Here is a 23,906-nt window from a genome sequence, read left to right on the forward strand (position 1 = left end):
TATCGTCTTGTATAACCTTACTCTTTACTCTGGTGGAAAGGAATCTGTTACTAGCAGTACTCACTTACTGATGATACGGAAACTTGAAGTAGTTCAGATGATGAAATATTGGAGGCCAGGGCACATTGTGGTGAATAAACTGAACTTCAAGTCTGTAACTCAAAGCCTACCTTCACAGCTCTTTTTATCAGGACCAAGTTCATAACCAGGATCGCAAGCACAATGGTAACTGCCAAGAGTGTTCACACATCTCTGCTCACATCCTCCATTATCAGGTTTAGCACATTCATCCTCCTCTAAGAAAGAAGAAAAGAAAATAAAGCGATTAATTACTATATTTTGCCTCACTTCTCAATAAATGCAGTCCTTTCCCAGCAATCTGGGGATACTCCATGTTTTCTGGACTAAAAACATGCCATATGATAACAGTTGAGCACTTTTTAAATGCTTCAGAGGTGAAACTGAGAAAAGAAAAACTACTCCTTCTTTCCCCAACAGTTACTATTGATACCTACATCTCTAATTTATAAACCCTTGGAAGATGACATCCAGTTATTCAGGCAATAGGACTATAGGAATGATGAGAAATCCCATCAGGGTCACTTGTAAAACACTTCATCTCCAACAGCACTAATCTGTACCTTATCCTGGATTCATATTCACAAACAGATTAATAAAACTCTCAAAAATAGGTTTTCACCCTACTTGTATTAAAAGAAACAGTAAGCATCAGTACCAAATACAAAATGTTACTGAATTCACTATCGCTGTCCATTTGTGGAAGGATGTTTACTCTATTTTTACTAAAATCTATATAGTATTGCTAAAGACACAGATGAAAATACAAGGTACATTTTCTAACAATTAATTGGACCCATTTTTAAATTAGAGTGTAGAATGCTGACAATTAACTGTGGGTTCCAGAAAACAGAAGTAGCACTTATTTATTCCACCCTCTATCTTGATGAAATGTCTGAGTACATTCAGGAACCCTGAGAGGAATCAGGAGTTAAATTAATTAAAAAATTGGATGGATTTGTTAGGGAACAAAGTTGTGAATTATAACTGGTAAAAGTGATAATTTCTGATGATCCTTTCTTACCATGAAATCCCATTATTTTTCATAAAATTAGCAAGCAACGTTCATGCAGTAGACAAGGTTTCAAACACCCAAAATTCTGTATCCGAATCCTAGTCATAACTACCCTGACTCTTTCATCAATTAACATATGATGCAATGGGGTTTGGATTAAATTAATGAACAACAGGTTCATAGTAGGTTACTGAAGGCACTTAAGAAGCTACTTCAGCCATGTGGTTGAATATATAGGAGAGAAAGACTATCAGAGACAGACTTCTGATTCAGATGGAGTTTGATACCATTCTGACCCAGTAGCATTTATCCAGTTCTTAATTTTTGCCTTAAATTTAGGTCATTTTGAAAAAGGGAGGCAAGGGGATGGAAAGGTGGTAAGGATGTGGAGGTTGAATTTACTGATGTCAATTTTTGACTCTATCTCATCACAGATTCTCTCTCAACCTGTGGTTCAAGCCATTTACCAACTATCCAATAGGTGATGGCCAATTCCATTTCCAATTTGGTTTTATATGTCCTTCTCCTAATGATACATTAACATTTAAACAAAACAACCAAAAAACCCTCCGACCTACAAGACTTTAACACACACCTTTAAAAAAGTTGGCAGCAAATCCAGCCTTGTTAACTGTTCCATCAGAAACAAACTTCATCCACAAAGTATTAGAAGTAGATCGGATATCTTCTGGCTTATCATAGCCACAAAAATGACCAATTAAAGGGCTATTTTCACTGGTTCCATCTCGAACTTCTAGGTAGTCATAGGCACAATTGTCATGTCTCTCAATCTGAAAATGTAAAAATAATGGATGCATTCTTATCCAGCACAATTGCATGTTCAAGGAAAATCAATTTCTGTTAAGTATGAAATAATTATCAATTTTCACATTGATATTGTAATTTTTATTTGAAACAATCCTGCTAGAGATTCATTCATTCATTCAATAGTATTTATTGAGCGCTTACTATGTGCAGAGCACTGTACTAAGCGCTTGGGATGAACAAGTCGGCAACAGATAGAGACAGTCCCTGCCGTATGACGGGCTTACAGACAAGAACAATGGCAATAAACAGAGTCAAGGGGAAGAACATCTCGTAAAAACAATGGCAACTAAATAGAATAGAGGCGATGTACAATTCATTAACAAAATAAATTGGGTAATGAAAATATATACAGTTGAGCGGACGAGTACAGTGCTGTGGGGATGGGAAGGGAGAGGTGGAGGAGCAGAGGGAAAAGGGGAAAAAGAGGGTTTAGCTGCAGAGAGGTAAAGGGGGGGTGGCAGAGGGAGTAGAGGGAGAAGAGGAGCTCAGTCTGGGAAGGCCTCTTGGAGGAGGTGAGTTTTAAGTAGGGTTTTGAAGAGGGAAAGAGAATCAGTTTGGCGGAGGTGAGGAGGGAGGGCGTTCCAGGACCGCGGGAGGACGTGACCCGGGGGTCGACAGCGGGATAGGCGAGACCGAGGGACGGTGAGGAGGTGGGCGGCAGAGGAGCGGAGCGTGCGGGATGGGTGGTAGAAAGAGAGAAGGGAGGAGAGGTAGGAAGGGGCAAGGTGATGGAGAGCCTTGAAGCCTAGAGTGAGGAGTTTTTGTTTGGAGCGGAGGTCCATAGGCAACCACTGGAGTTGTTTAAGAAGGGGAGTGACATGCCCAGATCGTTTCTGCAGGAAGATGAGCCGGGCAGCGGAGTGAAGAATAGACTGGAGCGGGGCGAGAGAGGAGGAAGGGAGGTCAGAGAGAAGGCTGACACAGTAGTCTAGCCGGGATATAATGAGAGCCCGTAGCAGTAAGGTAGCCGTTTGGGTGGAGAGGAAAGGGCAGATCTTGGTGATATTGTAGAGGTGAAACTGGCAGGTCTTGGTAACGGATAGGATGTGTGGGGTGAACGAGAGAGACGAGTCAAGGATGACACCGAGATTGCGGGCTTGAGAGACGGGAAGGATGGTCGTGCCATCGACGGAGATAGAGAAGTCTGGGAGAGGACCGGGTTTGGGAGGGAAGATGAGGAGCTCAGTCTTGCTCATGTTGAGTTTTAGGTGGCGGGCTGACATCCAGGTGGAGATGTCCCGGAAAGTTCAGTACACAACCAAGCAAGTCCTTTGTGCACTACAAACATGAGAAAGCTGACCTATCTACTATGGCAAAGGAGTGAAATTAAAGCATGCATTTTGAAGGAAATTTTGTTGTCTTTGAAACTTAATTGAGCAGGTCTCTAATGATCTGACAACTATAATAGAAACTGTAGATAAAATTCAATAAACACTCTGTTTTTTTGCATAAGTGACTTTTAAAAGAAGTGATTAAAATACAGAAAAAATTTGGGAGAAAGAATTAAAATGGTCATACATATTTTAGCTCAACTCTACATTAAGCTGTTATAAAATACACATTATTTTCCAAATTTTTATAACATGAATTTCTATTACATAAATGAGCTGTTTTTCCTCCATCAGTGACATTCATCTTGCCCAGGGAATTTAGGAAAAATATCTATTAACCAAACATCATTTTGTGAAACCCACCATTTTCCAAAAGGTAGATCTGAATATATCAATCAACTGTATGTGCCAATCACTCATTTCTACTCATTCTTTCACATTTTAATGCCTGAAGTGATGTTTACTTACTCTACTGAACCTACCAATCAAGAGCTTTGTACAGTAACCTACACACTGAAAGTGCTCAATAAATACAATTGAAGAATTGGCTGAGTTGGAGAGAAAGGACTGAAGGGAATGGAAAAGAACAATAGAAATCCAAAGAGATTGATATGGGAAATAGAAAGCATAAAGGGAGAATCTGGGAAAGGAGGAAGATGAGTTTCAATAGTTGCCTACTTGATTAAGAAAAAAATGAATGGTTAGGAGGCAAAAAGAATAGAAGAAAAGCTCAGGATTGTACCCCATTAAAATAGAATACGACTCTGGGCTTGTAAAATGGATTTGCAAATCATTTTGGATACCTCTTCATGAAGTGTTCACAAACTCCAACTACTATGTATAATGAAAGAAATTAGTTCAAATTAGGACCCTTTGTTAGCGCCGAGTAAAACAAGATTGCCAGAATCCTCCTGAAGTATGACTGCTGTTTGGCTGCCTCCTTTTAAATTAAAAAACAAATGCTTAAATCAGAGTAACCAAAAATATTTCTATTTTACAAACTCAGTTCAGCACAAACCCCAAGAAAGATAGGTGGACTCAGATTCTCAGAATAGCAGATCATTTCTACGAACAGCTCTACTGTTTTCTTTTATGGTGTGATAACTATTAAATCTTCCAGAGTGGAAACAAAAAAGCCAAATCTCATTTGGGAAATTAGGAATATCTTGAGTTTCATGGAGGAAAGTATTTCAATGAAGAGTAAGTCTTTCGTGAGACAATGGAGAGGGAAAGAAGTAGCCACATTTCCCTGATTTGGGGAGCAAGTGATTTAAAAAGTAGATCATCATCTCAAAAATCTAAAGGTGAAGCTCCGGAAGACAAAAAAAAATTCAAGTTTGAAGCTTCTCCATAAGCATTTATCTCTGATTCAAATTCATTCAAGGCTGGCGATGAAGATGGTTAGAGGCTGATTATCAGCTTCCTGCATGACATTTAACACTGAATGGTTTAGCTTCACAATATTAGGTTACCAGAAACTCCAGTGCATGTTCCTTAAAATGGAGGGAAATACTCTGAGTGCAATATCTATTTATTTAATTATTACTAAGGTCTCTCTCTGGCTGGTTGTTGGGAGGAGAGGACCAAAGGGGGACTGGACTAGGGCCATAAAGACAAAGGAGAAGATAGTGGAATGGTGTGAATCAGGAAAGAATTACTTAAAATCAAGGAATTAATTGTATTTGAGTAGTCGTGTGTAGAATGCTGCACTAAATGCTTAGGGGAGTATAAAAAGAGGAAGAAGACACAAACCTGCCCTCAAGAAAGTCTAGTGGAGGAAACAGCTCAACACATGAAGTCTAAATCTCTTAAATAGTGGAACGTCTAGGGAAACAGGAAGAAATATTTGCTCTATTTTTAAACAAGATATATGTCTCGACCTGTGTGTAAATATCTAGACACTCTGAAAAGCAGTGTGCCATAGTGGAAAGAGCACAGGCCTGTGTCTTCTATGTACCTTGGGCAAGTCACTTCACTTCTCAGCACCTCAGTTACCTCATCTGTAAAATGGGGATTAAGACTGTGAGCCCCATTAGGAAGAACTTGATTATCTTGTATCTATCCCAGTGTTGCTTGGCACATAGTAAGCACTTAACAAATACCATAATTATTATTTATTATTATTATAATACATAGAAGACACAGAATACACTGAAGGCAAGTGGCAGAGCAGGGATTAGAACCCAGGTCCTCTGACTCCCAAGCCTGTGCTCTTTCCACTATGGCACACTGCTTCTCAGAGTGTCTAGATATTTACACACAGGTCGAGACATATATATCTTATTTAAAAATAGAGCGATATATGTGTGTCTATATATGTATGTATATACACACATATATATACATACATAATAATGATAATAATGATGATATTTGTTAAGTGCTTACTATGTGCTAAGCATTGTTCTAAGCACTGGGGTAGATACAAGGTTATCAGGTAACCACGTGGGGCTCATAGTCTTAGTCCCCATTCTACAGGTGAGGTAATTAAGGCACAGAGAAGTTAAGTGACTTGCCCAAAGTCACACATATGAGAAGTGGTAGAGCCAGGATTTGATACATACACATACACATATATATGTAGGTTTGTGTATTTGTGTGTATCCATATAAACTGTTGGTCAGGGAAAGAACAGATTTTTTTATTTATCCACATAATTCTATATCTAAATAAACATCCACATAAAATCATTCTGTTTTCCTTAAATGTCACTACAAAATGTTTGAAAATCTTCTTTTGGTTAGGCAGCTGACTAAGTATTGCAGAATGGAAGTCTTTGAACACAGGTTTAGGATGTTGTAGCTTCAGTAGTGATAATTCAGGCTACCAGATACCTTTCGAAATGATAAGCCAAACATTTCAAAATAAGACTGTTCGGAAATGTTGGGGAAGCTCTACAAACTCAGAACCACTTAAATTATTGTATGTACAGAGAAAAAGGATTTCCATTCAAACATAAGTAATCCCAGTGTATATTTCACTTTGGGAGCTTTATTTACATTTCTTTGAAGTTACTTCTATAAACATTTCCTTTCACACAAGCTTTCTCTTTTGGTCCAGTAGGGTGCTGAAAGTTGATGAAATAAGAGGTGACACAAAGTTATCAGAGATTGTTGAATGCAGTTGCTGACGTAAATTAAGTTCAGCATTATAGAACAAAATCTCTACCAGATTTCTAAACCAATAAATACCAACGAATCTGCACATAAAACCCATACAGGCTTTCACATGCACAAACCCAGAAACTATGCACTGAATGGTTGTATTTGTGCGTGCTTGTGCATGATAGTAGACCTTGTAAATAGTCATGCATAATGGTTGCATAAGGAAGTTTGAAAGCCAGATTTTGAAAATTCACTTCTGATTTTTAAAATTTACAAGCAGCAGAAACTCTTTTATTAAATTGTAGTGGAGCTATCTTGTTCAAAGACAAGATTGCTGATGAAAATGACAAATCAGCAGGAGACTTATAAAGCTGCTTTATGATAAAAGAAACAGATGGTGGGACTATCCTATATATAAATTAACCCTGAGTTTACTGCATATACATATTTCTAGTCATTTTTTAGTCAATGTCTGCTGTCCCTGACTACTGATGAGGAGAGGTTTTTAAGTTTAGATTTGGGTTAAAGCTCTAAAATTCACCCTCAAAGAGATTACAGTCTAGAGGGGGAGAGAAACATTAAAATAAATTACAGATATGTGCTATGGGGCTATATGGAGTGACCCTCAAATGCTTGAGGAGTACAGACAGTTTAGAAGCAGTGTGGCCTAATGGACACAGCACAGGCCTGGTTTCCAATCCTAGCTCTGCCACTTGTCTGTTGGATGATCTTGGACAAGTCACTTCACTTCTCTTTGCCTTAGTTATTTCATTTGTAAAACGAGGTTTAACACTTCATCCCTCCAACTTTGACCGTGAGTCCCTGTCCCACATGGGACTGTGTCCAATCTGATTATTTTGTATCTACCCCAGCACTTAGTACAGTGGCTGGTAGGCACATAGTAAGCACTTAACAAATACCATTAAAAAAATCCAAAGAGTGAATTTAGCAAAATCTCCAAACTACTATGTACCTGCTGGGTGTCACTTAAAGAAAAAAAAAATTATGTCTCCATCTTCCTGGAATTTGTGAGAAAAAGGTTTGATTCTTCAGGTAGAAAAACAAAATTGGAATCTCTCCTCATCTCACCTTATAATCTCCTTTGTGGGTGACTCATTTTCCACCATCACTCTCTTTGGGTGACCCCAAATACACATTTTCAGCCTTTACCTCTCCACTCTACTCCATTTCATACTCCTCAGGTCTCTGCAGCAAATGCCACATAAAAATCCCAATATGGGCAAGGATTGTCTCTCTTCATTGTTGTATTGTACTTTCTAAGTGCTTAGTACAGCGCCCTGCACACAGTAAACGCTCAATAAGTACGAACGAATGAATGAATGAAATCCTAAATCAGTCTCATCCTCCTAAATCGTCACCGTCTCCTAATTTCCTCTTGTTAACCTGATCCACTCTGTCCCAAACATTTAACCAAGTCATCCTGGGTGCACATCAACTCCAAGCAACCCATCTGGAATGAAATTGCTGTAATTGTGATTATATATTTCTTTTATTTGGCATGCCCACCAGTTACCATGGCCCCCATACTTAGGAAAGGTTAGGAGGAAGCCTGGAGTGCCCCTCCCTAAAGTGTAAGCAGAACAAGAGAAAAGGTTCGGGAAGGATTAAGTGGAGCAGTCAGGTAGGGGAACCAAGAGAGACAGCCATCTTCAGGCAAGGAAAAACAAATTGTGGGTCAGAGAGGGAGACTCGAGGAGACCTAGTACCGTGGATCTTGGATGGACACAGACCACGTGGGGAAGGGTGGGGAGATCAGAGAGGATCCCTGGAGGTTCAGAGTTCAGGAGCTAGGATTCTGGAGGAGTGAGCCTCCTGCCCTTGAAGAGGAGAAGAACATAAGCCTCAGGAGGCCTACAGAAGAGTACAAAAGATCCAGGAGAGGGGAATAGTTAACCTAGAGAAAGGCGGTTTGAACTGGATCTGGTTGGGTTGTTACCTTATTAAGAATATATCAAATATTGTAGAGATCCCAAATCTCTGTCTCCTTGTTTAAAAGTTCCGTATGCCTGGGAACCCGTGACCTGGGGACCTGATGGGGGGAACGCTTTGTATGTGGACTTCCTTCAGGAGTGATAGGCTAGTTCCTGATGACTTCTGGGGAGATGCCTGGTTTTCAGTCATAAATTGGTCAAAGACAGAGAGGTGCAGGGACTTGAGGGGCAGTGAGAAATATGCGGAAGAGAAATGAGAAATCTAGGGGACTGTAAGACTCAGTGAAGACTGACCAGGTCCGAGTGATCCTAAAGTGATGCCAGGAGAGTTTTTGTCTGGGATTTAGGGCTGAAAATCTCCAGTAAGATCATACTTGGGCTCTCAAATTTTGGTCTAAATTATGTGATCATGTCTTCATGTCATGATGATTCCTCCATTAGAATGTAAACTTTAGAAAAGGGCAGGGTCTGTTTCATTCTTCTGTTGTAACCTTTCCCTACATTTAGGCCCTAGTTTTATTGTGACATAAAAACCACTTTCTAAATAAATGCTATTGCTAATTAAGGTGAAATTGTTCACTTTCTGGAGCTTAATTAGCAATAGCACTTATTTAGCACCCACTTTTTTTGTGACACACTAAAACTAGACCCTGGATGTAGGGAAGAGTTACAACAGAAGAATGAAACAGAAAATGCCAAAATAAAAAAAGATACAGATAATTCATATCCTCCTAAATAGTTACCATCAGATTATGTGGATTATCTAAGTATTTCAAATGGGCGAAATTTGTTATAACCCAAAATATTTTTATAATAGATCTTAATTATATAGACAAATATGTATATTTAAAGGGAGAGAGAGAGAGAGCAACCTCAAAGTGTTGGAGTATGATTTCATCATTTTAATCTAGAATTTAAATTCTAGATGGTAAACTTGTTGTGGGAAGGGAATTTATTTACCGACTGCTGTACTATATACTCTTCCATGTACTTATCTTCTAACTCTCTCCTAGATTGTCTCCAATCTGGTTTCCACCCTCTGCACTCCACAGAAACACTCCTCTCTCTAAGATAACAAATAACCTTCTTATCTCCAAATCTGATGACTTCTACTCCATCCTAATTCTCCTAGAAACCTCCTTGTCCTGGAAACTTTATCTAATCTTGGATTCACTCACACTGTCCTCTTGTGGTTCTGCTCCTATCTCTCTGACTGCTCCTTCTCAGTCTCGTTTTCTGGATCCCCCTCTGCTTCCTACCCTCTGAGAATAGGAGTCTCTCAAGGTTCAGTTCTAGATCCCCTTCTATTATCCCTGTACAACTATTCCTTTGGGGAACACATTTGCTCCCATGGCTTCAGCTACCATCTCTATATGGATGATTCCCAAATCTAACGCAGTGGAAAGAGCACGGGCTTTGGAGTCAGGGCTCATAAGTTCGAATCCCAGCTCTGCCACTTGTCAGCTGTGTGACTGTGGGTAAGTCACTTAACTTCTCTGTGCCTCAGTTCCCTCATCTGTAAAATGGGGATTAAGACTATGAGCCCCACGTGGGACAACCTGATTCCCCTATGTCTACCCCAGCACTTAGAATAGTGCTCTGCACATAGTAAGCGCTTAACAAATACCAACATTATTAAATCTCCAGCCCTGATCTCTTTACTTCCCTTCACTCTCCAATTTCCTTCTGCCTTCAAGATGTATCTACTTAGATGTCTCTGACACCTCAAATTAAATATGTCAAAAACTGAATTCCTTATCTTTCCACTAAACCTTGCCCTCCCTGTCTTTCCCATCACTGTAGACAACATCACTATCCTCTCTACCTCACAAGCCCATTACCATGGTGTTATCCTCCACTTATCTCTCTCATTCCACCCACATATTCAATCTGTCACCAAATCCTATCAGATCTACCTTCACAACATTGCTAAAAGCCATCCTTTTCTCTCCATCCAAACTACTACTCTGTTAATCCAGTAAAATCAATATGGGCAGGGAACATTTCTGCTAATTGTGGTACTGTACTCTCCCAAGCTCTTAATATAGTGCCCAGCACAGAATAAGGGCTTTATTTATCTCATTGATTTTTTAATTAGTGGGTGTGTTCTACAGTAGGGCTGACAACTGGAGACAGCCAACCATTGGTAGCTTGGGGGAGCGAAGTCAGGAATAACAAAGAGATCCCAGCTTTGCTGGATCCGTTTCAGTCTCTCCTCCACTCCAAGCCCTTCAAGACATTCCTCGTTTCTTGTCCTTGTGGAAGAAGTTGTGTTCCAACAATAGTGATATTTATTAAGTGCCAACTTGGCATACTGCACAGTGTAATCTCCTGGGAAAGTATAATAAAAACTGACTAAACTCTCATTTCTCTTAACTAAACTCTCTTAAACATTACAATTATTATTATCATTATGCCTCTGTTTGTTTTTCTTCTTTTTGTGTGAAATGCTCCACTTACTTCTGGGGCAACCCACTGAAATTTGCCAAAAAGTTTAATTTTGCTTCTAACCCCGCCCTTCTGTGTTGTCTATACATTTGGATCTGTATGCTCTAAGCACTTGATATTCCTCCCACCCTCAGTCCCACTGCAATCCTGCACATATCCTTACATTCTGCCATATACCCTATCTGTAATTGCTTTTAACGTCAATCTCTTCCTCTACACTGTAAATTCCTCATAGGAGGCATAATGTTTACCAATTCTGTTGCATTGTATTCTCCCAAATCCTTAGCATAGTGCTGTGCACCCAGTAAGCTCTCAGTAAACACCACTGACTCACTGAAAAGCATGAAATGCTTTTCTGACCATAAGCATTTTACACTCTCTAACATTTAATCATTTCTTTGATTATTCAGAAACACAAAATCACATGCACAGAATTTCTGATAACTAACATTCTTACTAGAGAGCAAACATTCTTGGAGCATTCATGAGTACAAATTTCTGGATGGCTTGTTAAGAGCTAATGCATTTCCAAAAACCAGTGTATTCCCTTTTCATTTAAAGGACTGGAAAAACATCTTAATGCCTTCAGTGGAAATGAGGAGAAATGGAAAGACGATGAGCACTGTGTGAGACAGGAACATTTTGTCTCATTTTGTCCCGATTACATTTTGTATACCTCAATGTTTAGTACAATGTTTGGCATGTAAGCTTTTAAACATCACAGTTATAATTATTATTATTATTATGCTTCTGTGTTTTTTCTTTTTGTATGAAAAGGTACATTTATTTCTGGGCAATCCCTAATACTACCGCCACTGAAAGCTGTAAAATTTACAGCTTTAAAATTTACAGCGGCCACTTGTCAGCTGTGTGACTTTGGGCAAGTCACTTAACTTCTCTGTGCCTCAGTTACCTCATCTGTAAAATGGGGATTAAGACTGTGAGCCCCACGTGGGACAACCTGATTCCCCTGTGTCTACCCCAGTGCTTAGAACAGTGCTCGGCACATAGTAAGCGCTTAACAAATACCAACATTATTATTATTATTATTAATTTTGCTTTGTCTTTTTTAGGGTTCCTTAAAACAACCTTTTCTTGGAAGTAAATAGTTAGCTCTTGCCTACAGATAGCAGCTTACCTTTATTTTAGAGACATTCATTTGTGAAAAAATAATTTTTAATGGAGATTGCTAAACCAGTAAGTCTCCATTTTAAAGTCTTTTTGTCTGTTCAAAATTAAGGAGATAAAACAGCGTTTTTTTATAAATTTATAAAAAAAGTTTTTCTATCTAATCAGTGGGTTTAGAACAGAAATAACAGTTCTATTATTTAGTAGAATCCTCAGACAGTCTTGTGGAACAGGATTATATGTTTGTCAAAAGAAACTATTGTCAGAACTTTAAACATTCCAATTCAAATAAGCACAGATAATGTAAACCCACTTTAATCTTCTTGAAAAATTCTGCACGTTGAAAGGTTTTAGGAAAGGGAAAGTTAAACTCTGGAGATTACAGTTCTGAGACAATTCTTTGCTTCTTCTCCTATTTAATGAGGTTTGGCTCAAAGACCATTATCATTTGGCCACTAGATGGTTTGTGGAGATCAATGAAAAGGATTTACCTCAAATGCCTGAAAGGTTAATCCAACATTGTAGTTCTCGGACACTGTTATTTTCCACACACATTCTTTCATTGGCCTGTAGTCATCGGGATAATTAGGGGACTGGATCTGGCCCTCGTTTTTGTGAATTTCCCCTCCACAGATAGCTAGAAAAGGAAATGGCATCAAGAATGATCAATTTTGAGACTGTATTTTCATTCCTTCCTCAAATGACATTTTTCAGTTCCATTCTTGGAAGTCATCCATGAGAATTCACAAAAAGCATTCAAAGTCAAAAGGTCAAGTAATTATCAAGAACTTCTTCCTAAACAGTTGCAATTATTGACTGAATTGATTAAAAACTCTGAGTGTTAAGCATAGGTAATTCTAGAGCAAGGAAAATTTTTTCTAGGACTTAAATATTTTTGAGCCAGTGTTTTTTTTTTAAAAAAATTTTAAAGACCTTAGAGATTTTGTATATTTCCTTGGGATCTTAATGTGGGATATTTACTTCCAGTAAAATAGTTGATCATGACAGAAACCTTAATACCTGAACCTCTGGCCTCAATCTGTAATCATGCGCTAAACATCTGTGACCTATATCCAAATAATTTAAATCAGTGCTACACAGCTAATCTTTAAAACAAATAATCTCTATTTACTTAAAACTTTATGAGAAACAGAAGGCATATACCATTCTCCTGAATTAAACTACTGTTCTAGCAGAAGCAGAACAATGTTCATTTTTAAATAAAAAGAGCAAAGGTTTTCTGGGATATTTTTCTTCTCACCTCTTGGCAAGAGAGAGAGAGAGTTGTTCAAAGCCAAGAAACCTAGTGCCAGTTAATTGTTTCAGAAAATCGTAGAACAAAGCACTCAATAAATTTTCCCTTAGATGTTGCCTCTTTAATTTAAACAAAGCATCCTCGAGAGATACGTGGGTTTCTTTCTATAGTGTTCCTAAAGAGACAGAATCATTCACTAGCCCAATCAGCAATAACAAACCCAAACCAAGGGAAGAAGTTAATTTCCTTATATTTTCTGAGAATTACAGAGATTAAAGCATGTGTAAATACTGGAAGGACAAAAAATCTGAAATGCCTTGTTCAGGAAAAAAGAATCAGAATAAATCTATTTGTGATCAGTTACGTTAATGAATTCCTGGCCAGAAATTGAGGTTCTCCAATAATGCGCTTCCACAATGCTTTTGGTACAGTGTGATTTCACCACCTGTAGATTTATCTTCAGCCACTGAATATGTCAGGGCTTTCCATTACAATCAGACACCCTGCCCTAGTGAAGTGGGCTAATATATAACATTTTCGTTAGCTCGTTAATCCACAGGATGAAGTCATTTCTTAGACTCAGAGGGACTTGCCTTCATAAACGGCTGCAAAACCCTTTCCTACCCAATTACTGCTGCTGCGGAACTCGATCCACATTCTGCTGTCTGTAGACGTTAGAACTTCGGGCACTTTGTCACCACAGAACCTGCCTAGAAACAAAGCAAAAAGAGAGAGACTGCTCAGTTTTGTGCTGCCCTAACTTCTGCTGAAGACAATGGTCCATTTCCTATCCCTAAACTGCCAGTATATCCCACCCTGAACACAGTCCCTCAGGAATTTGCTAAACAGAAGGAAAAACAAGGACCTTTTTCAGTCCTATAACTCTGTCCTCTCACACAAATCCTCAGATATTACTTTAAAAGGCACCATTTTCCCTTGGAAGTGAGCAGTGCTAAAGGTTTTTTTTACCGTAAGTGCTTTCATTTCCCAGAAGACTGAACTATGGCCTGTACCTAAAGAGGGAAATACTGTAATAGATAGAGGCAAATAACTTCCTCTGGTAGGTGACTTGTAGATTCCTGAAGGAAAGTGCTTTAAGTTGGCATGGATGACCATTGTTATTCACCAAGGCTCAATCCCTCTTCACCACACTTTCCGGTTGTGAGCTATGGAGGGTCAGGGAGCATATTTTTAATTCCCACCTTGATGCTCAGTCCAGTGCTCTGCTCATTAAGCATTATTACTTCTATACTAGTATTACTGCTTACCCTACACATTGCACAGTTTTCCTATGGGTTTTCCACATGGACTCTGCCACCTTCCAATTAAGAATGGAAGTGAAAGGAAGTCAACATGACAAACTGCTGTTTACCTCAGGATGGTACCAACTAGAGTCGATCAACCCAACGACAGTAATTATTGAGTACTTGTTGACTGCGAGGTTTTGAACAGTTTATGGGGGATAGATACAATTTCTCTGAGGGGAACATCTACAAATATGTGACTGGGTTCATCATCTTTCTCTAAATTGGCCAAAGTAACAAACGGAGAACTTTTGAACAGTGATCTGTGAGTGTCTGAAAAGTGGTGATACGAACTTTCTATGGGCCCAGTGTGACACCTGCCCCACAGCACATATGCATACTATTTATACTGTCACCTGTTTACTTGTTTTGATGTGTATATATCTATAATTCTATTTACGTATAGCGATGCCTGTTTACTTAATTTGATGTCTGTCTTCCCCCTTCTAGACTGTAAGCCCCTTGTGGGCAGGGATTGTCTCTCTTTATCACCGAATTGTACTTTCCAAATGCTTAGTACAGTGCTCTGCACACAGTAAGCGCTCAAAAATACAATTGAATGAACTGAATGAATGAATGAATGAACAGAAACAACAAAGCCCTGAGCCTGGTCCCAGAAGGGAGTCAGAGTCATGAAGATGGGAAGTCTGTTAGAAAGAAGGTGCTCAGCACAGGGACCACCTACTAAATATGCACCCAGGGATTAAAAAGTTGTTTAAAAAGTTTAAAAGCTGCTTATCCAGCTGTCTCCTCAAAGTCTATGATGACAGGATTTTTCTGAAACACTGAAATCTCTTCCATTGTAGTTACCAATAGGGTATATCAGAGGTAACTTGGTAAGATCAAACCTCACCCTACAGTGCTTTATGCTCCAGAGAAGGAAGTTTTGTTTTCCTGGCTATTCCCTGAGCAACTTTGCTTTGCTCAAGGAGACGCCGAGCTCAAACAAATACAAACTAGATCATTAATATCACCTTTGACTGTGCTCAGGACATGAAAATAAGAATCACGTCAATGAATAAACTTCTTACCAAGGAGAGGTGATTTCCTCCAATAGCCATCTCTTACTTCAATATAATCATACCAGCACAAACTGCTCTTGTATAGATCCATTGTGGTGAAATTTAAAACAATCTGCAACAGAGAATGGAACAGGATGACACAGCCTGGTATGAATCCTGCTAATGCAGGATGATTCGGGTTTTCAAAATTAGGAGGTGAATCCTAGTGAAAGATGGTGAATTAGATTATACTTAGGGGATTCCCAAGTCAATTTTTTAATTATTTAAAATGTGACTGATAACACTCTCTAAAATAGGTTTCCATCTTCACTTATGTTAAATGAACAAACCCTACCTATGTTTTTAAAACAGCTTTAGAGATTGGTATGGAAGCAAAGGGTAGCCATCACACTGTCCTTTCAAAATGATGATACAGAGATCTGCATTACTGGCAGCAATAAATTGAAAAATTAATTCCAAATGTAATAGAGATTTATGAAGAAATGACAAGATGTGAACTGACCATGTCCACTTACTTTGCCCCTAATGTACTTAAGGTTTCGGGTCCTTTAGTATTGAAAGTAATGGTTTTGCTTGAGCACCTACCAATGCACCTATTAAGCACTTGGGAAGTATATTAGAAGCATAAGGCACAATTCCCTGGCCACAGGGAGCTTACACTCCAATGGAGGGTTGGACCATGAATTATTCACGAACAGTGACAAGAGAATAAAATTGAATATTCAATTGAATTTATTTAAGATTTCTTTGTTCTTGAAAAGTCTAGCCAGACATCTATGTCTAAGCAATATATTTACATGGAATTTCCTCAAATTGTAATTCCAAAAGAGATCACCAGCCATATTTTAGGTTCTGATAAAAATGCATGTGACCACCATCTGAAATGAGAATTATCTTCATATTTCAAGTCTGACTCATTGGACTTAAAACTAACAATAGCATGATCCTCTCAAGTAAAGAACCAAATTCTAGTTTTGCCAATTGATTTAAAAAGGTTAATCACTAATGTGTTAGCCATCTGGTGCTGTGAATGAAACACATGTAGCTTCTAGACCTATGTTGATCACCCAAACTACAAGCCTTTCCACAACCACTGGAAAGGTCATATGTCCTCATGCCAACAGCCTTAGATTCCAACTTTGAAGAAATAACTATTCAAATCAAGAATAATGAAAAATTATGTTAACCCCCTGGACTGATGGCATTGCTTTACTATCTTCGAACAAGGAGGAAATACCTCTAGTCTGTATATCCTTGAGATAATTTGCTCTCCCAGGCAGTTAGGACAATGTACTGTATATAATGGGTACAACTGATAGATTGAATATTGCTGAGATACCTGCTCAGGTTTTTCTCACTTCAGAAATGTATAGCGTATTTTAGCTTGCCAAGCAATCAAAAGGACAAGGTTGGCTCCACAAAGGGAAGTTCCAGAGATGATAATAATAGCAATCACAATAACAACAAAATAATGATAATGATAATATTTGTTAAGTGCTGAGTATGAGCCAAGCATTGGGCTAGATACAACATAATCACGCCAGACAGAGACTCTGTCCTACTAGGAGATCACAGTCCAAATGGAAGAAGAACATGTACTTAATCCTCTTTTATTCATGGGGAAACCGAGGCACTAGAAGATAAGTGACTTGCCCAAGTTCACAAAGATGATGAGTGGCTGAATTAAGATTAGAACCTAGGTCTCCTCCTGACTCTCAGGCCCATGCTCCTTCCACTAGGCTATTCTGCACCCTTTTCAAAGAGAAAGGAGAAGAAACTAACAATTGAGGCTATAAATGGCAGCAAAGAAATAGGTTCAGAGAGGATTTGGATTTCTGCACAAGAAGTCCATAAAGGGTAACTAGAGGGACAATTATGGAAGATAGAAGGTTCAAGAAGAGTTGAGACATTTATGATCAATCAGTAAACAATAACTTGTCTGCTGTGTGACCTTGGGCAAGTAACAACTTCTCTGTGTCTCAGTTACCTCATCCATAAAATGAGGGTTTAGACTGCGATCCCAAGGAGGGACGGGGACTGTGTCCAACCTGAGAACCTTGTATCCACTCTCCAGTGCTTAGTACAGTGCCTGGTACATTGAAGTGCTTAACAAATACCATTTAAAAAAATTTAAAAATAACCAGATGAATCATGAATCAATAATGAGCTATTTTTAGAAAGTCTAGGCATATTATAGGGTACATTTCTAGGCTTAGAAGTGGATGTAGCAAAACTAATAATCACACTTAGCTTACAAGGGTGATAAAAAAGTGATCCATTCTGGTTTACGCTTTGACTAATTTACCAGAGACTTAGCTCCTCCTCCTTCCTCCTCCCTCCATCCCCCCGCTAGCAGCCTACCTAGAATAATAATAATAATAGTATTTTTAAGTGCTTACTATGTGGCAGGCACTGTACTAGGCACTGGGATGGATACAAGCAAATCGGGTTGGACACAGTCCCTGTCCCACATGGGGCTCACGGTCTCAATCCCCATTTTACAGATGAGGTAAATGAGGCACAGAGAAGTAAAGTGACTTGCCCAAGGTACACAGCAGAAAGGGCCGGATTCGGGATTGCAACCCATGAACTTCTGACTTTAGGCCGGTGCTCTATCCACTACCCTTCCTCCCTACACCTCCCTCACTCAGTATATTTGATCGATTGATTGACTGATCATTTTAATAGCTGTCATGCAGGTGGGTTCCATAGGAAACCTTACTGTTTCTGCCGTCACTCCACAACCTAGGTCAATTCCACAGCTATTTGTCCTTCTGGGGCTACAGAGTTTATGGCCGTGGCCAGAGAGGGTGAGATTCCAGGAGAACAGGCCTGAAAAGGCAGGGTAGGAAGGGAGAGGGCCAGAGGAAGAGAGAAGAAGGAAGGGGCTTTTTCCCTCCCCCTTTTCCTCCCTCTCTCTCCTCTCCCTCCCCCTTTGCTGCCGCCTGCATCCACACAACTCTTCCCTAGAAGAGAAGGCCTGCAGAAGTGTTTTTACAGGTTTTAACAGAGTCAGAAAGGTCCCTGATGGAAGTCAGCAGCATGGGAGCTGTGGAAAATAAATTATTTCACAGAGGCAGAGAGCTTAAGGGAACTGAAGGGTCCCGGAGCAAATTCAGGAGATGGGAAAGCAAGAGGAAAGCTAAGGAACTAGGGGAAAAGCAAGGCTATTCCCTAGTTCCTTAGCTTTCCTCTTGCTCTCCATCACCTTGCCCCCTCCTACCTCACCTCCCTTCTCTCCTTCTACAACCCAGCCCACACACTCCGTTCCTCTGGTGCTAACCTTCTCACTGGGCCTTTATCTCACATGCCTAGCAGCCAACCCCTGGCATATGTCCTTCCTCTGGCCTGGACCTCCTCAAATCCACCAATCACTCTTCCCCCCTTTAAAGCCCTACTGCAGGCACACCTCTTCCAGGAGGCCTTCCCAACTAAGCCTTCTGAGAACCATCTTGGATTCTTTTATGTGATTGTAACTGGACCTGATTCTTCTGACACCTTTCACGCTCTATCCAGAAAGATTTGTGTCATCCAAAGAAAGCGCCTCATATCTTGCCATAGCTTTCTACCTGAAACAAGTACTAAGGCAGAACTGGGTAATCTTTTTATTCTAATCAGTATAGAGCCCTAACCTTAAAACCAGGATTGGGAAATATGTTAAATTTTGTGTTAAACACTCTATCAAATTTGATAACCAAAATTTAGCCCAAATATCCTAACACTGCTAGGTATCCCAACTAACAGCTATGAAGTGGAGCACTCATTAGGCCATTTCCAAATACCAGAAAAGAGTAGAATGGCCAAACAGATGTTTTCAAGAGATGTGGCATATGAACCATTAAAATAAAAGCATACAACTGGATTTTTCTGAAATGTAAACTTGAATTTTACCTACATTTAAAAATATATATATATATATATATAACTTGATAATCACCCTTTGAATTATATGCCTCTAATCTGAAAAATCTATATCCTCCTTGTATTTTGTTTGCAATTCACAATAATCTTGAAAAATATTTACTGAACATGTGGTCTATCACTTTACAAACTACTTTAGGTACTCTTGGTCATATCAATTTCAAGAGAGGAATCTGACAAATCTGACTTTATAGAAGGAAAAATAGCAAATTACTTTAAATTACTTCAAAATCAGAAATAATGTTCCTGGATATTGCCAATAATTATTCCTTAATGTGCTCAAAATGCTCAATTTACAAGTCATAAATGCTGTTACCCTTTTTTAATATAAAAATGTATTCAGTATATACAAAGTCAAACATTTAGCTACACAGCACAAGATATGCAACTTTAAAATATCAGAAATTCAATGTTTCAGCAGCGATGTTTATATAGCACATTCTAATTATTTAAGTCAGCCTCTCTAAACTGGGAAATGAAGACAATAGACAATATAGTTGTTATCACTACGGTCTTATCTTTCAAAAGATGGAAAAGGATTTAGATGGTATTTACATTTTAAGACACCACAAAGGAAGCAGGGAAGTATTATTGTATTTCATGTACTCAGGAGAGGAAATGAAAAATGAATACTATGTAAGGAAATATGGAGTAACAATCCCAAGATTCCATGTACTACGTTTGATAGGAATCCTCAAGATCAGCACATTAATTCTCATAGCTGATGTGCAGTCAAGCTCAAAATGATACTACGTTTGTCAAACCTCAACAGGCATTTTTAAGGCTCTCTTTTGCAACTCTGCAGAACTTAGGAGGCCTAGAAACAAGGTGCATCAGCACCTTGAGGGTTCAAGGGCATCGGATGGCTGGAGGTCTCCAGAGAAAAACAATCAATGAATTTTTGTCAGCACGATCAACAAATCATTGACTGTCCAAGCAAATTCAAGTGTCATTACAACCTTGGCTAGAAAAATGTACCCATATTGCCAGAGATAGCGTACGCTCATTTGGGGGAGGGAAGATATCTGCTAACTCTGTTGAATTGCACTTTCCCAAGCACTCTGCACATAGTAAGCACTCAATAAATGCCATTGATTGACTGATTGATTGAAATACATAGAAAAGCAGTGTGGTCTAGTAGATAGAGCATGGACCTGGGAAATGGAAGGACCTGGGTTCTAATGCTGGCTCTGCCACTTGTCTGCTGTGAGACCTTGGGCAAATCATTTCACTTCTCTGTACCTCAGTTACCTCATCTCTAAAATGGAGATTTAGACTGTGAGCCCCATGGAGGACAGTGAATGTGCGCAACCCAATTTGCTTATATCTATACCAGGATATAGTCCAGAGCCTGGAACATAGTAAGAGCTTAACAAGTACCACAGTGCATTATTTTTATTATATACAATTAATTAATTGCACAGGCATAGCTGAATAAAACCGAATATTTTTCTCAACCTCCAGGATGTCCTGGTTATTATGTGGATATTTCCCATGAACAAATCCCACAAACAAGATGCAGAATACAATGGAAAAAAAAAATCCGTGAAAAAATAAAGTCTGGGAAAGGCCAAACTGGGAATAGCAATACATACAAAATACAGTGTTCTCTCTTCATGGATGTAAAAATGTCTAAGCATAGCCCTAAATTAAGAAATACTTAATATATCCTCTACTTGCACAGAAAAGGAGAATCAGGCTCATTCTAGGTGAAAATCCATGGAGTTTCTACACATACACAAATGCACACACACAAAAAACAAACCCCAGACAACATCCAAGTTGCCTTAATAGTGCAGCATTATTGAAATACAGAAAAGGGCAGTTTTCCAGAATTTCTTTTTTTAGGAAACATACTGCTAGTCATTTCCTCATTTAACTGACCTGCTTCAAATAACAAGCATGGCAGAATATGTTGTGGTTGACTCTGAGTCCCATATTGGCTTTTTTCAGCAAACCGAACACCTTTAGGAAAACTTCACCATTAGTAATTTCACATTTGAAGACACGGGACAAGCCCACACACATAAAAACACACACACTATTTATGGAAGAAATTCCCATGAATTCAAAAATGCAAGGAATCATCATTCTTTGCTTATGATTCTCTACTGGCTCATTTACTCTGAAGTCCTTATAAAATCATCATTTTAACAATTAATAATACTTTCAAATCTTGCAGGAGATGACAATTCCCTCCATTTACCCTGCCGAGACTGTCACTCGGCGACATGAGAATGACCATGGTTTTTGATTATTTCCCATGGGTGTTAATGCCATTACTATGCACTTATCTATGATGGCTATTATATTGAAAGCACACCACTGTCCTTGAAACTGTAGAAGTAGTGGTGGAAAAAACAATACAAGAACGAAGTGAATCAGTTTTATTTTGAAAGAGATCAGAGGTACAGAGCCAATGCTGAGGGCAAAGAGAGTTCCAGCTGGGAAGAGGAAACATTTTTCCAGACGCTGTCTTTTGCTCAGGAGCTGATGTCATCTGGGTATTTTTACTCAGGTTACATACATTTAACGCTTCAGGCCCTGCTAGCAGTAGTAATTGATTCTCAATACCCGAACTAATCCTTGAACTCTCAGCCCCCTTGTAATTTTTGGGAATTTGCTTTCAGGGCTTCACCATTCTGAAGCTTTTCCCTTAATTCTCTTTGGATCTATTTGATTTTCAGTGAAGTTTCTATTTCATCTACTGATGAAAGAGGTTGGATTTAATCAAGAACCGAAATCACATCACTGAAGAGAATGAATAATTGTTATTCTACTTATGTACTACAGCATACATAATTACATTGTTATTTTTATATAATTATAACAATTGATAATAATCATAGTATTAAATAATAATGATAATAATTATGGTATGTCTTGAGCGCTTACTATGTGCCAAGCATTGTTCTAAGCACTGGGGTAGATGCAAGGTAATCATGTTGCCCCTTGTGGGGCTCACAGTCTTCATTCCCATTTTACAGATGAGGTAATTGAGGCACAGAGAAGTGAAGTGATTAGCCCAAGGTCACACTGCAGACAAGTGGCAGAGCTGGGATTAGAATTTATGTCCTCTGTCTTCCATGTCCATGCTTTTTCCACTAAATTGTGCTCCTTCTCTAAGCCATGGTGTTTCTCTATTAAGTGCTTACTATGTGCCAGGCACTGTACTAAGTGCTGGGGTGGATACAAGCAAATCAGGTTGGACACAGTCCCTGTCCCCTATGGGACTCTAAGTAGTCTAAGTATGAGGGAGTGAGGTTTATTCTCCATTTTACAGATGAGGATATAAGCACAGAGAAGATTAGCGAATTAGGAGCCAGGATTAGAACCTAGGTCCTCTGACTCCCAGGCCTGTATTCTTTCCCCTGGGACACATTATATTTCTCAGGCTTTAGAAAGCCTTTAGAAATCCACCTATGCCCAAACACTCAGAGTCAATAGTATCAATCAATAAATCCTATCTATTGAGCGTTTACTGGGTGCAGAACAGCCAACTAAGCACATGGGAGAGTACAATATAACAGAGTTGGTAGAAACATTCCCTGCCCACAGTGAGTTCACAGTCTAGATGGGGAGACAGACATTAATATAAATAAATAAGTGCTGTGGGGCTGAGAGTGGGGTGAATAAATCAGAGTGCTGCAGAAGGGGTGGGAAAAGAGGAAAAAGCTTAGTCAGGGAAGGCTTCTTGGAAGAGATGTGCCTTCAATAGGTCTTTGCAGGTGAGGAGAGTAACTGTATGTAGGGTATGAAGAGGGAGGACACTCCAGCCAAGGGGCAGGACTTGGGAGAGAGGTCTAAGGTGAAATAGATGAGATCAAGGTATGGAGTAGCTTGGCATTAGAGGAGCTAAGTGGGTGAACTGGGTTTTAGTAGAATGGTGAGGTTAGGTAGGAGGGGGCCATCCATCAGTCAGTCATATTTATGGAGTGCTCACAGTAGGCAATCTACTATAGTAAGTGCTAAGGAGAGTACAATATAACAATAAACAGAAACATTCCCTGCTCACAATAAGCTTATAGTCTAGCAGAGGAGACAGTCATTAATATAAATAAATACCTTACAGATATGTGCATTAGCGCTGTGGGCCTGGAACAGGGGAAAATGAGTGAAGGGATCAAGTCAGGGTGAAGCAGAAAGGAGAGAGAAAAGAGGAAAGCAAGGCTTAGTCAGGGTAAGCCTCTTGGAGGCTTCATTGATGCTTTGCAGGTGGAGAGAGTAATTGTCAGATATGAAAAGAGAGGGTGCTCTAGGCCAGAGACATAACATGGGCGAGACATTGGAGGCGGGATAGAAGAGATCAAGGCACAGTGAGAAGGCTAGCATTAGAGGAGAGAAGTGTGTGGCCTGAGTTGTAGTAGGAGAGTAGCGAGGTGAGGTAGGAGGGAGCAAGGTGGTTGATACTTTAAAGCTGATGTAAGGAGCTTTGTTTGATAGGTGGTGGTAGGTGGTAGGAAATATTGATGCTGTGAGAATATGCTTAATTGTTACAGCATTCAGGTGTATCAATCAAG

At 39.3% G+C, this 23,906-nt stretch overlaps 1 protein-coding gene across 1 annotated transcript in view; it reads right to left on the reverse strand.

The window, feature by feature from the left end:
* TLL1 (tolloid like 1) overlaps positions 1-23,906 on the reverse strand; it is a 180,930-nt gene that overhangs the window by 39,662 nt on the left and 117,362 nt on the right. The window contains exons 10-14 of the mRNA XM_001509146.4: positions 15,475-15,577; positions 13,733-13,849; positions 12,376-12,521; positions 1,689-1,884; positions 171-296 (exon numbers count right to left, since the gene is read on the reverse strand). Of these exons, the coding sequence (XP_001509196.1) occupies positions 171-296; positions 1,689-1,884; positions 12,376-12,521; positions 13,733-13,849; positions 15,475-15,577 (688 nt within the window). The remainder of the gene's footprint in view (positions 1-170; positions 297-1,688; positions 1,885-12,375; positions 12,522-13,732; positions 13,850-15,474; positions 15,578-23,906) is intronic.

This window comes from Ornithorhynchus anatinus, chromosome 12, assembly GCF_004115215.2.
Source record: "Ornithorhynchus anatinus isolate Pmale09 chromosome 12, mOrnAna1.pri.v4, whole genome shotgun sequence".
Lineage (NCBI taxonomy): Eukaryota > Metazoa > Chordata > Mammalia > Monotremata > Ornithorhynchidae > Ornithorhynchus > Ornithorhynchus anatinus.